The 13,330-nt window shown below is 46.3% G+C and overlaps 1 protein-coding gene across 2 annotated transcripts in view; it reads left to right on the forward strand.

Moving 5' to 3' along the window:
* LOC147707959 (amine sulfotransferase-like) overlaps positions 1-13,330 on the forward strand; it is a 323,007-nt gene that overhangs the window by 140,571 nt on the left and 169,106 nt on the right. The window contains exon 7 of one of the 2 annotated variants that reach the window (XM_086926763.1): positions 10,583-10,731. The exons of the other annotated variant lie outside the window; for it this stretch is intronic. Coding sequence (XP_086782889.1) covers positions 10,583-10,656 — 74 coding nt within the window. The 3' untranslated portion in view covers positions 10,657-10,731. Of the gene's footprint in view, positions 1-10,582; positions 10,732-13,330 lie in introns of those variants that run through there. 2 annotated transcript variants of the gene reach the window in all.

Genomic DNA, 13,330 nt, shown 5'->3' on the forward strand with positions numbered 1-13,330 from the left:
CAGCACCCTGATCCTTTTTCATGTTTCCATATTGCCTCTTGGAGTCTTGGTACAGCACTGTGGGTAATAAAAAAATGCTTCCTTGGATATTACTCAGCAATGCATTGTATATCGAAGTCTCTTATGAAGCTCTGTGGTTATACTGAATAAGCAACTACCTATGTTATATGACTTCTCTTTATAAATGTAATAACTGCACTTTAACAATTGCTTTATTAACCTTATTGCTTTCTCAAATTTGCTTGAAAATGCACCATTTGTCCACTCTTTTTTTTTTTAATTTCTCAGGGGAATGCCCCCCTGAACCCCCCTTTGGTTGTTCTGGCTCACTCGTTACGCTCGCTTCGGTGCAGTATAACAATAATTTTACACTCCACCACTTTCAAATGTCACCAGCCGCCACTGCCCTAGGAGGTGTGTTTGCAGTGTGGTGGTAAGAGTGGGTGGGGCATCCAGCATCTTGCCATGGCAGTTTTTTTTCTGTCATTAGGTGGGGGGGGGGGTCATTTGGCCCCCCTTCCCTGGCCCGATTTGAGAACCCCATGCCTTTGGGCCAGGACATTTTAAAATGGGAGAGGGGGTCTACATGGCCTTCCTCCTAGGCTGATTTCAGCATCGGGGACCCCATCCCCTGGGGCTAAGTCTTTTTTTGATTGCTATTTTTTTGTTTGGGGAACAGAGCCCTGTGTCACTCCTCCCAGACCGGTTACAGCCCCCGGGACCACATCCACTGGGGTCTGGCCTACAGGTAATACAGGATGGTAGTGCGCTGTCCCCCTCCCTGGGCCGATTTTGGCACCGGGGACCCCATCCACCGGACTCTATTGTGGGTGCCCTGGTCCCACCCAGGGCACCCACTCACATCTGTTGGGGACCGTGGGGGCTTTAAGGCCCCCACGGTGCCTGCTGGTTTACTGCCTCCGGCGGGAAGCAGCATTGCTTTTAGACACAGGGAGCTTCTAACCATGCAGTATTTTGCAATTCTGCTCTCTCTTCCTGGAAGCAGAACATTTTCTGTGGCTTTGTGGGAGCGATAAAGCTCCTGCAAAGCCACAGCAATCAGCTATATCCCTGGGGTGGGCACCATGGCCGTCCCCTGTGCCATCTATGGCTCCGGAAAGGGGCGGGGCACTCGGCCACCCTCCTTTCTTACTTGTAAAGCCAGCCTGGGGAGGTGGCGGTCCCAGGGCCAGGAATGGCCCGGGAGAGGGGGCCAGGCGGCCCCCTTCTCATTTCTTTAAAAATAAGAAGGCCTCGGGGAGGAGGTGGTCCCTGGGGCAGGGTGGGTCCATGGGGCCCCCCAAATTCATTTTCCTTAGCCCCGGGGAGGTGGCGGTCCCCGGGATACCTGGGAAGCCTTATGGTCCTCCCTTGCACTCATTTAGAAATTGCCCCAGGGACATGGCAGTGGGGGGTCTACAAGACCACCCCAATACTTTAGAATAAGCCCTAGGAGGGTGGCAGTTACCGTGGCACAGGGGTCCTCAAGAACCTCCCCATTTGTTTAAAATATGTACAGCCGCATGCCCCACGATCTAGCTAACCCGGGCACTAAAGAATAAAGAAGTCAACCCACTTCTCTTTTTTTTCCATGGGATCCCCAGGTCCAGTGTGACACCCACCACAATTTATTTTTTAAATAAACGTGGTTCAGTCGCGGATGGGGGCAGAAAGGTTTGGCGTTTGTGCGCCTTGGCACCTGACCTTTTACCCTACACCAATTTAATTCTACAATTCTTTCCTTCCACAAAAACCTTTACTTGTTCCCATGGTATTTATTTGTTATGCTTTACATTGATATAAAACATTTTTGTAAAGCCATACCTATTGGCATCGGCAATGCTTGTTTATACTGTTGAGTTCCATGCAGCATACACAAATGAGTGCAATCTCCCATACCTTGCATAATACCCTTACAGTATGTCATCATAAGTTCAAAGGTGGCCTGATTTGCAAATGTGTCCACTATTTTAGCTTTGTGGGTCGCTAAGGGGAGCCATTTTTATAAATGTCTTTATTAAAATGTTCAAATTTCTTTTCGTTCTCTCCTACCTCCACGATTGCATTCTTCTCTAACATTTGCAACACTTCCTTTTAAATGACGTTTTTTAGATTTCTCTGGTACAGCAACTTGTTTGGTTCCTTCAACTGGTAAGTTCCAACTCGAACTCTATTCAACAACCTGCCATGTTTTCTAACACCCATCTATCCTTTGTTATTGAATCCCATTGCTCCTTATAACATCTTAACCTTCCTCCCACACTTTTTGGGATAAAACCAGAAGCAGTCCTCGTTCTAACCTTGTTCTTGACCTTGCCTGGAATTTTGTCCCCTTCCTCTGCTCTGCTACTATGACCTCATTCTCTGCCCATCTCGGGGTAAAATTGGGTTTCTCCATGGGATATCCTTGGTATGTCGAATTTTGATAATGGGCTCTGTAATGTGTTGGGCCGGAAGGGTGCCCTCTCCTACCAGTCCTACCATAAAAACAACGGTTTGAGAACACCCTGCTCACAGAATACTGTGTCTAAACTCAAGAATATTTTCACGTATTTGGTTAAGGACTTCACAATCCCAACCCCGAATAACAAGCCTTTTTTTGGGGTCCTCATTAGACTCTTTCCTAGCCAACTCACTCAGCTTCGGATGAATACGCATAAGCAGTGTCTTACGCCTCTCTACCAAAAGGCCTGCATTTGCGTTGCCTAAAAAAACAAACTGCACGCTGACACCGCCCTCTTAACAGAGTGAGATCCAAATTAGTACCCTTCCTCCACAGCATTGAAAATCGTTGCTAAGGGCCCCAGGATGTCCAACACGTTATCCTAGCATACTTTTAGTGATTTTCCTAGCTCCATTTTTGGAATCTTTACCTAATTTGAACATATAAGTAATTAACTCAGGGTCCAAATTTGGTGTCAGATTAATCTAATCTGTTACAGGCCTTGAACACTCTGCCTGCATAATATGTCCTTTGTCCTTTTTCAAGGACTTGCGAAATGTGGGCTTAATGTATTCTAACACATGGTCCAAAGGCCACCAGTCTTCGCCCCTGGGATGTCTAGTATCCCTTGGGTGAAATTATTTTTCCCCAAACAGATAAACCACCATTGTCATATGTTTCATCCTCTGTTTAATGCTTATGTCACTTTCCTCATCCAACACATCCTTATATTCTAAATCTAGATATGCTTATCTAGATCATCATTTTATCCTTCTCCTTGTATCTCCAACTCCTCTCTCAGTGTGAAACTGACCTTTCTGTGTGCCTACTCAGGCACCTGATCTCTGTGAACTGCTTTGGGCTCCATATGTCTACTTTTCCTGAGGCACTTTCCACCAGGACCTCTATTCAGGTCTTCATCATCAGATATGGAAAAATATTCCTCCTCATCCACTTTTCGCCTATCTCTCTTGTCCAAAACCTGTCTCCCGTACAGCTGCTTGCAACTCCTTACTCACCATTCTCCTTAATACTTTCTCCTGATTGGAGCCCTCCTTCTGATTTTCAGTCATATTTATTTTTATTTCCAACTTACAGGTATACATTGTCTTTTCTTTCACTTCACCCACTTTTTATATATAAATTCTATAATCTTTCCTATTTATTTTACAGTAATCTCTTGTTTTTACCCTTGTTTTTCAAGTAAATAACTCTCCCTCAGTAAAAACAAAGCACTGTCGACCTCTCCTGACAGCGAACACTCCGACTAGGTGTTTCGCTGTCATGAAAACCGTTTTGCATGCTGAATTCTATTAGAAACAGGCCGAGAAGCAAAACAATGCCCAACTTCCTCAAGAAAACAGCCTATGCACCATTAACGACATAGAGCGGTTATATAGTAAAGTGCTACACGTTCTGACACTTATGGAGAGAGCGTGCTTCTGTGATCCCCTATGTGCTTCTGTGCGAGCAGAACAACCGAAACCCCGACGCCCTCTGAGGTGAAATAAACGGTTCTCTGCACTTAAGCAAACTGGTAGCTCAGCGCGAGACCAAGAACATTACCGACATAACAAGTACGTGCAAAAAAACATTTACTACTCACTCATAACCATCAATTAAAAAAAATGTATAAATCGTTTAGCAGTTATGGTTAAACTCAATAAATATATTCCAAATATAATTGATAAACATTACAAAATAGTCCCTCAGCTAACATACCACAAATGAGGACAATCTACCCCAAAAATACCCATAAATTGGGAAATATTAACCTCCTGCATACATCAGCTTATAATCAGTCATTAAAAAACACTCTAAGCAAAGCTCTATATACCTATCTGCGCAGAAGCAGCAAACAAAAGGGGAAGAAGATGGTGGACATGGAGTATTTATGGGACAGAAAGTTCTAAAGTTCTAAATTACATTCTGATGGGTTATTTTGAAGTTCTGTTTTGGAAGCTTATATGGCTGCTGCTCAGAAGGAGTGAAGAAAAGGTTTATGCGTAATGCATGCCTCCGGTCTTGCCATAACATTACAGGATCCAAATCACTTAGGTATGTTGCAATTGCGACCTCTGACCCTGCTCGCAGGCAGGTCGCTCCACACGCTGCTGCACGGCTCTGCCTGCATTGTTTTTGCCTAATCTTGTATTTTTCCCCTGTGCCTAACTTGCTTGGTGAAGTAGTGTGGCTCACTGGTTAGAGGCGGCAGACCTGAGAGCAGAGGACGCCCGGGACCAGGGTTCAATTCCCGACGCGGCAGGTTTCTGGACCAGGGTCAGCGGACTCGATAATTCTCTCGCCTCGGTGCCCACTCTGATCAGCGATCACACTCGGCAACTCTGGGCATTAGCTTGCCTCATCTTCACTAACGGCCCCACCAGACCGCCGGGGATGCCTGGTCTCACCCTGGAGATACCCATTAAGGGACCATCTCTCAGGGAAGCCAGGAAGGGTTTCGCAGCGGTCGAAGCGCCTTGGGACCCTACGGGTAAGTAGTGCGCTATATAAATGCCAATACATTTACATTTACATTTTCTTGCCCAGACTTGTTTTTATTCCTCTGTGCCTGTACTTGTTTTCTTGCCCAGACTTGTTTTTATTTCTCTGTGCCTGTACTTGTTTTCTTGCCTAAACTTGTATTTCCTTCCTGTGCCCAGTTCTCCCGCGGACCACGCTTGTTTTTCCCGCAGCTTTGTCCCTGCGTCCCCACCCCCCTGCAATGTACCGCACTAACGAAGCAGGAGGAGGAATCGCCATCTTCCACAGGAACACTCTCAGAGTCTCGACCAACACCGACGACAACCTCAGCACCGCCAAACACCTGCACTTTCAGATCCAAACTGACCCCAACACCACCCTCAGAGGAACCCTCATCTACAGACCCCCAGGACCCTGACCACAGTTCAGCGACTCCATCGCAGACTTCGTCAGCACACACGCCCTCACCTCCACGGACTACATCCTCCTCTGGGACCTGAACTTCCACCTCAAGAACAACAACAACACCAACTTCACCACCCTGATCGCCAACCTAGCCAACCTTGGACTCAGACAACACCCACCCACTCCGCCGGTCACACGCTTGACCCCATCTTCTCCACAAGCCCCCACGTCTCCTTCAACCACACCACCGAACTCCACTGGACCGACCATCGCTGCATTCTCTTCACTTTCAAGAAACCCACCATGCACCACCGCACCCAACAGATGCCTCGCCATTGCTGGAGCAAAGTCACAGAAGACCAGCTAACCACCACCCTCGCCCAGAGCCCACCCGCCGCCCCTACCAACCCCGACACCCACAACCTCAGATGGTGGATCAACGACTGCGCCAACACCCTCACCCCGATCAAGAAACCCTCCAACAAGAAAGCCAGTTGGTTCATAGAAAACCTCTGGGCCTCCAAGCAAACCTTCCGAAAGCTAGAGAAGATCTGGGTCCGTGAACGAACATCAGACAGCCATGCAGCCCACAAGAACGCCCCCGCAGACACCATCACCTTATCAGATCCGCCTTAAGGGCCTCCTTCAAAGACCACCTAGACAACAACGCGCATAACAGCAAAGAGCTCTTCAACATCGTGAAGGAACTATCCAACCCCAGCTCCAACACCAACAACATTCCACCCTCGCAAGACCTGTGCGACTCGCTGGCCACCTTCTTCCACCGCAAGATCGCAGACATCAACGACAGCTTCAACGCCACAACCACCACAACAACCACTGAGGCCTGCACCCCTATAACCACCATCAGCACCAACCGCCTGCTCTCCTGGACCAACATCAATGACAACTATACCATCAAGATCATGAACACCATCCACTCTGGATCTCTGACAGATCAATGTCCGCACCCCATCTCCAGAAAGTCATCAACACCTCCGTCGAGACAGCAACCTTCCCGTAGAGGTGGAAGCACGCTGAGATCAACGCCTTACTCAAGAAACCCAAGGCAGACCCCAAGGACCTCAAGAACTTCCGACCCATCTCCCTGCTCCCGTTCCCGGCAAAGGTCATGGAGAAAACCGTAAACAAACAACTGACCTGCTACTTTGAGGAGAACAACATCCTGGACCCTTCCCTGTGCTGGTTCCAACATCCATCCTTTAATTCATCCATATTTTCACCATTACATCCAGCCATTACTTCACAGATAATTATATCAGGAGTCATTATTTGTGTTATCTTTAGTTTTCATGTAAACTGAATGCAGGGTTTGTACACTTAAAGGTATGGTAGAAAAAGGCAGTGGTTCCCATTTTAACTCGCACAGGAATCTTTGCTTGAGGGAATTATAGAACTTGGTTAGATGAGCATCTGACGGACATTGCTTTGGCATCGGGACGAGTATCCGGCAGTCCCAACCTCCAAATTATGATAGACTGCGGTGTAGGCGGCGGTCGGAAACATGCCTTTTCGCATTGAGGCTTATGCTGTGGCCCAGAAAAGGGCTGCAGCATAAGCCTCAATGCAAAAAGACATGTTTGTGCCTGGCAAAGGATGCAGGGATGATTTGGGGGCACCACAAGTGCCCCCGGGACCCTTAGCAGAGATTCCCGGGGGGACAGGGCCGTGCTCAGGGCTCCAAAAGTCCCTTTCCGAATGCCTTTCTATGACCGCCATGGAAAAGCTGTCGGTAAGGGACATTGTAATTCCTACAGCCTGAGCAGGCACCACCCCTATTGGAGGGTATTGCGCTCTGACTGTCGGTCCCTCTGCCCGCTGCCTCCGACTGCCCACATCATAATGTGAACGCCGGATCGCGGCAACAGATGTCGGATGGACCGCAGCCGGCAGGCCATCGATGGCAGTCCGGCCGACATCGTAATCGGGCCCTACAGCTTTATTTTGTGAAGTACCCAAATAATAATGTGTCAGTGTGTTTGAAAGGTAGAGATAGTTGGACCATTAGTGTGCAGACAATCCTTGAAGCCGGGGGTGCTGACTTTCTGTGAATCTATTTTAAAATGAAAGCCCCCATATGACAAAGAAGTTTTTTGCTCCTGTTATTTATTTCATGTCTGCGGTCCCAACATTTGGTTGTGAACCTCATTAAATCAGTGTCCACAAATAAAATACCCAGCCAGGCTACAGGCCAGGTCCAAAGACCAACCAGTGCTACTCATTTGTGATGGCTGTGCAACCCACTATCTGAACTGTGCCCCATCTTCATGGATTTATATGAAACTCCATATAATAAGGGAAAAGTAAACATGCTAAGTTGTGCTAAATCACATATTAGTTTACCTTTGCTCCTTTGTCAGATCTACCCAAAACTTGAGATTTGTCAAGACTCATCATGCTAGCAGCGTATCAGAGATCATGACAAGTCATTAACCACCACCAAAGTCATTTGCACGCTAGCACGTTTTAACTCCCCTGCATAACTTTGCCTCTTATTGATGAATATCCATTAATCTCGATATATCAGGAGTAGGCCTGGGTGGAACTCAGAGGAATTCACTCCGCAGAATTCCATGAAGTTACCAAATAGCTCTGTGAAACTCTGTGGGATTCTGCCAATGGGCATAAAAATGCTCTTTCTGCCTTACGTGCTATTTTGTTCATGCTGAAAGCACATTCTGCGCCAAAAATAAACGTGAACGGCACTACGCAGGGTGCATGGTTGTGCCCATTTTCTTTTACCTGCTTCTGCTTCTCCTCCTGGCCTACTTAAGATCCTGGCAATCAAAAAGAGAGAGGAGTCAATGTGGGGGCTAGTTCACTTCCCCTAAAGTAATGCTGGAGATATCAAGAAGAACTGGCTTACAAAATTAGGATCTCGAATGCCTATGTGTGGAAAACCATTTGGTTTTTAATAAAAACCATCACCCACCAACCTAGTTGGTGGCATGTTTCATCATCGGGTCCCACCCAAGGTGCCGAGTGCACCTGGGGTGTGCTTTGACGCCTGAATTACAGCGGAGCAGGTATTGTGTAAGACCAGGGTGGTGCTGTGAAGGGGAAGTTTTAAAACGGTCTATTGGATCCCTTTTAACTAAAGAATTTTTTAATGGTGGGCCCTCTGGCAGTGTTAAAAAATGGTGCAGGAGTCGGATATGTGCCGAGGTAATGTCTCTTAATATCCTATATTAAAAATGTCAGGTCTACATGTTTTAACCAGGTTACTGCGTATGCTAGCTTTCTTCAGGACCTATGTGCTCGTGGTTAAGTGAAGTTCATGTGTGTTGTGCTTGACTTATTCGAGTGTTGCACGCGCTAAGGTGCGATGAGAGAGGGTAATGATTGCCTCGTTGCGCTGCTTAAAACCTGTAGGAATGGAACAGACGGAACAAAACAAGAACAAAAAATACACATAAACACATAGTGTGATCATCTGTGACAACCTATGCGCCATGTTAAACCATATTGCGAATAATGTGGAAGTGATAATAGGTGTCGTTTGTGCTTGTATGGCATTGGCTACTGTGAAATATGCGTTATCGTGATTATGGTGATTATATCCGTATCTATAGCCGTTTCGATATTTAGGGAAATTATGGCTTACGGTGATAAATTCATCACAAGCAGCATGAATCCTGCGAGGGGCAGGACCTGTACTCACACTCTGAGAAAGTAGAAGGTAGTTAAAGAGTTAGAGAGGTACTACCCGTTACTGTGAGGGTTATGATTCCAATTAGGACCCATCGAATAGAATTGGTTCTGCAGGCCCGAAGGTCATATTTACTTCATCAAGGTCGTCTGTCCTCTTCTCATACCTGTTCCTGCCTTCCAATCAGGATTCCGCGGATGGGGAGCTGTCCCGGGAGGCTGGTATTTGAAGTGTAATCTTCCGCCGGGTTGGCTGATGACTGGCAGTGAGCGCGTCATGCCGCGAAGGCGTCATGTCGTCAGACGTGGCAGTAGGCCTAGGACTGCATCAGAGGCAGGGAAAACAGACTATGTTCTCTGTCCTGGGTAGTGTGTAAAACTGACCCCATAGTGATGGGTGATAATAAAATTCAATAAATGCGCGTCTGCTGGTAATTCACATATATGGAGGTAACAAATAGAGCTACTGTGTCTAATTATTAGAGATAGTTTATATGGGCGATCCGCATGCTGGGGAAAGGATGCCCAGTGCGGATTGGGGTAAACCATGGCTAATGGTGCGGACCTGTGGGGTTGTAGGGACCCGAGGGCATATGGGTCCACGTTAAGGGTACCACATAATGTTGTGGCGTGGTCCCCCTTGTTAAGTATGTGCCCTTTGGAAAGGGTGTGGGTTGGTGGGAACCCTCACTGTACTGGTGGGTATGGCAATAGGGTGTCGGGTATGGATATTGGAGATTCCCTATATGTACAATGTCAGAAGATCATATGGCAAGGAATGGGTGAGAAATTAATGGTGACTAAGCGCATTCCAAGGAATATTGTCGTTTAACCCAGTCTTCTGGGTTAATAATCAATAGACCCAACGTTGTTCTTTCTGTAACAAAAGATTATCATCCGTTCTGGTGGTGATTTTGATTTGTTTGCTTATCACCCATCTTGCATCGTTATGTGTGTGCCCCTTTGTGATGTAATGTTCGGTCATTTCCAGTGTTGAGTATTCGCCAGTTCTTTTTGATTATTTTGGTTATTCGGTTTGAGGCAATATTGTATTGGGTGATGCATGTGAGAGGTATGGTGGTGTCCATTCGTTGGGTATCTTCTGGTAAGGATTCTCTGTTCTAGTTCTGTACTCTCTTTTTTGAGGAACAGATGATTTTATTGGGGTAGCCTCTTGTTTCGAGTTTCTGCACTAGGTCTGACGATTGTCAATGAAAATCTTTAATCCTGCAACAGTTTCTTCTGGTTCGAAGGAACTGGCAGTAGTGAAGGTTCTCCCTGAGTGGACGTGGGTGGAAGCTATCGAATTTGAGTAGCAAATTCCTGGTTGTAGGTTTGTAGAAGGTAGTGGTCTGTAAGAGACATTTTTTTGCTTTAATTGTTAAGATCAGGAATGCTAACTTCATTTTGTCTAATTGGGGTGGTCAGAGTATGTTTTGATTCGGGTATTATTAGTGGGTTGGAGAATAGGAGCGTGTTTCACATTTTACGTTTCACCATTTAATTAATTTTAATTTTTATTAATGTTTAAGTACTTTATTTTGACGCAATTGGTACAGTATATCTTATTGTATTTTTCAGGAACCCCTGACGAAGAGCTTAAGGCTCGAAATGCATTGGGTTGCATAAGCAGGGCCAGCGTTGATGTTTATTAAATTACACGTGCCGTTGATTAAAGCCTGGAATGGAAAGCAGCCGCATTTGAAAATGTTGAATAAATATCTAAATGGAATTTCGTTGTCTCCGTTGGTTTTTACAAGGAAGAGACAGTTCAACTAACGTGATAAAAAGTCAAGTCTTTGATTAATTATGGATGAAATGAGTGTATCGGAAAGGGAAAAGTTCCCAGCCAACACAGTGCGCCAGGTTGGTGTGATAGTCACGCACCTTTTTGACCTTCACTTCATATTGTCAGCCATACTTGTAAATCGCAGGTATGAGTCATAGCCGTTGAGCCATGTCATAAACGTTGAGAGGGTGCCCTCCTTGCCTGCCCACTTCATCAAGATGTCGTCAATGTAACAACTCAAAAATATTATATTGGTGGTGAAAGGATTTTGGGGGGGGGAGGATGTGGGTGGTCTCAAAATGGTACACGTACAAGCCAGCCACACTAGGGGCGAATGTGCTGCCCATTGATGTTCAGTTTGTTTGGAGGAAGTAGTCCCCCTCAAATTCAAAGTAGTTCCCCTTAAGGGCAAGGGTTGCGCACTGCATGATGAAGTCCCTAGGTGTATTGAACTCCCATGTGCTGTTTTCTAGTGTTTCTTTGATTAAACGCAGGGTGTCATCCTGGGGTAGGCTTATGTACAGGCTCTCTATGTCAAGACCCACTAGTAAGTGAGTTTGTGGGTCAAAAGGTACATCTTTAATGAGGTTGAGCAGGTGCTTTGTATCTTTAAGATAGTTCGATGATTTTTGCACCAGTGGGTTCAAAAAGAAATCACAGAAAAGTGAAAGTGGCTCCAGTAGTGACTTGATGCCAGGCAAGATGGGGCGACCTGGTGGTGGCCTGGTTTCCTTGTGGATTTTTAGGTACTGTATAGAAGTACAGGTTTAATGGTCCACAGATAGTCTGCTTCTTGTTTGGAGATATGATTTCTAGCTTCTGCTGCTTCCACTATTATGTGGATAGTGTTCTTCAGAGTTTCAGTTGGATTTTCTTTGAGTTGTCTGTAATTCTGGTTGTTGTTGAGGAGGCGTTTGCACTCTTTCGGTGTGTAGTCCTCCTTATCTTGTAGGACTATGCCTCCCGCTTATCAGTTGGTTTGATAATGGGGTTGTTCTGGAAGCTGCGCAGGCCTTCCCATTCTAGACAGGTTCTTGAAGGTTTCTTTCTCTGTGGTTTCATCCACCTCCTTGTAGACAGCCTGTTCAAATACAATCAATTTCCACTGGTATCTGATCTTGACTAATCCTAATCTGATCACCCCAATTTTAATCCCATCTGTCATTTACTTATTTGTATCACTGTGCCTTTCTGTGTGTGTATGTACGTTTTCGTCTGTGTTTTTCGAGACTTTTTTGTACTTTGGTTTTTGTTTTCCTTTCCTTCCATCCGACTCCTTCTGTTCCTTTTTCTGCTATGGCAGAAGCAGGCAGAACTGGTGGCAGTGGCACCCGCACCCTCTGTAGGTGCCACAAGCGTGAAGAGGGGGAGCCCCCCAATTTTAACAAGGTGGAGTTGACCACAGTAATCTTTATCACCACCTTCCCTGCGTGTTGGTAGCAGGCGACAGGCCCAGCAAGGATTAGTCCCTGCGGGAGCTTCGGCTGCTCTTGGGGAGAGTGCGGCGGTGTGTGCCTCAGCACAGGGGTTCATCACACACCTGTGTCTGATGCACTGCCAACATCATAGATCTGGAAGCAGGACCTGCTAAGTGTCGGGGCTGTGCGGCAGTGAGTAATATTTATTTTTGTTTTCTAAAAATTGTAATTTTTCTGTTCAAACTGCATGCTCACACTCATAGGTAGTTAAGATAACGTGATGTGATTTACGATATATGTTTTATTTTCTTATTGTAAAATAAAATAAATTTCACAGTGGTTAATAAGTATGCCGTGGATCCTACAGATCTCCTGCTGAGATCTGATTGGCATCTACCACCTCAACTGAGAAGTGGTGGCAGCCATCTTAGGACTCAGCATTCAGTACTGAGTTCTTAAAAAGTTTTGTTTAAAAGACATGCTGGGCAGTGTATGGATACGCTGACCCACTAGGCCTGGTGACGCCAAAACGTTTTTTTTTATTTTACTGTGAATTTACAGAGTATCCCCAAATGTGCAGCTAAACTTTTTAAAAACAAGCACAAGCCCCCATGCTTGCTTATTAAGCTGACACATCTGAGCAGCCCAATGGAACCCCATCCCATGGGGCTGAGGCAAAATAATAAGGGACGGGGCTCACGGCTCTCTCCTGAAGCCTAATGTGGCCTGGGCAACACCAACCCTCGGGCCCGAAATGTAAGTTAAAGGAGAGGGGGCATGTGACCCTCCTCTCTAAGCCTCAGAAAGGCCCTGGGGACCCCATCGCTCTGGACCTTAATGCATTTGAAACAGGTAGCGGCCCTCAAGGTCCTCCCTTCCTTAGCCAATTAAAGGCCCTGGGGAGCCTATCTCCAGTGTCAAAATATGCCAGAAAGGGTGGGGGGAGTCACCCCCCCTCCAATAGCCTTAAAGAAGCTCCACGGTCACCATTCCTTTTGGCTATAACCCATTAAAAAAAGGGAAGGGGGCACGCTGCCCCACTCCCTGAGTCAGTAATGGCCCAGGACCCCACCTCCCAAGGCCGGTTCACATGCTGTGTCCCAAGGATCCAACCCCGGCCAC

This window comes from Lissotriton vulgaris, chromosome 6, assembly GCF_964263255.1.
Source record: "Lissotriton vulgaris chromosome 6, aLisVul1.2, whole genome shotgun sequence".
Classification (NCBI taxonomy): Eukaryota; Metazoa; Chordata; class Amphibia; order Caudata; family Salamandridae; genus Lissotriton; species Lissotriton vulgaris.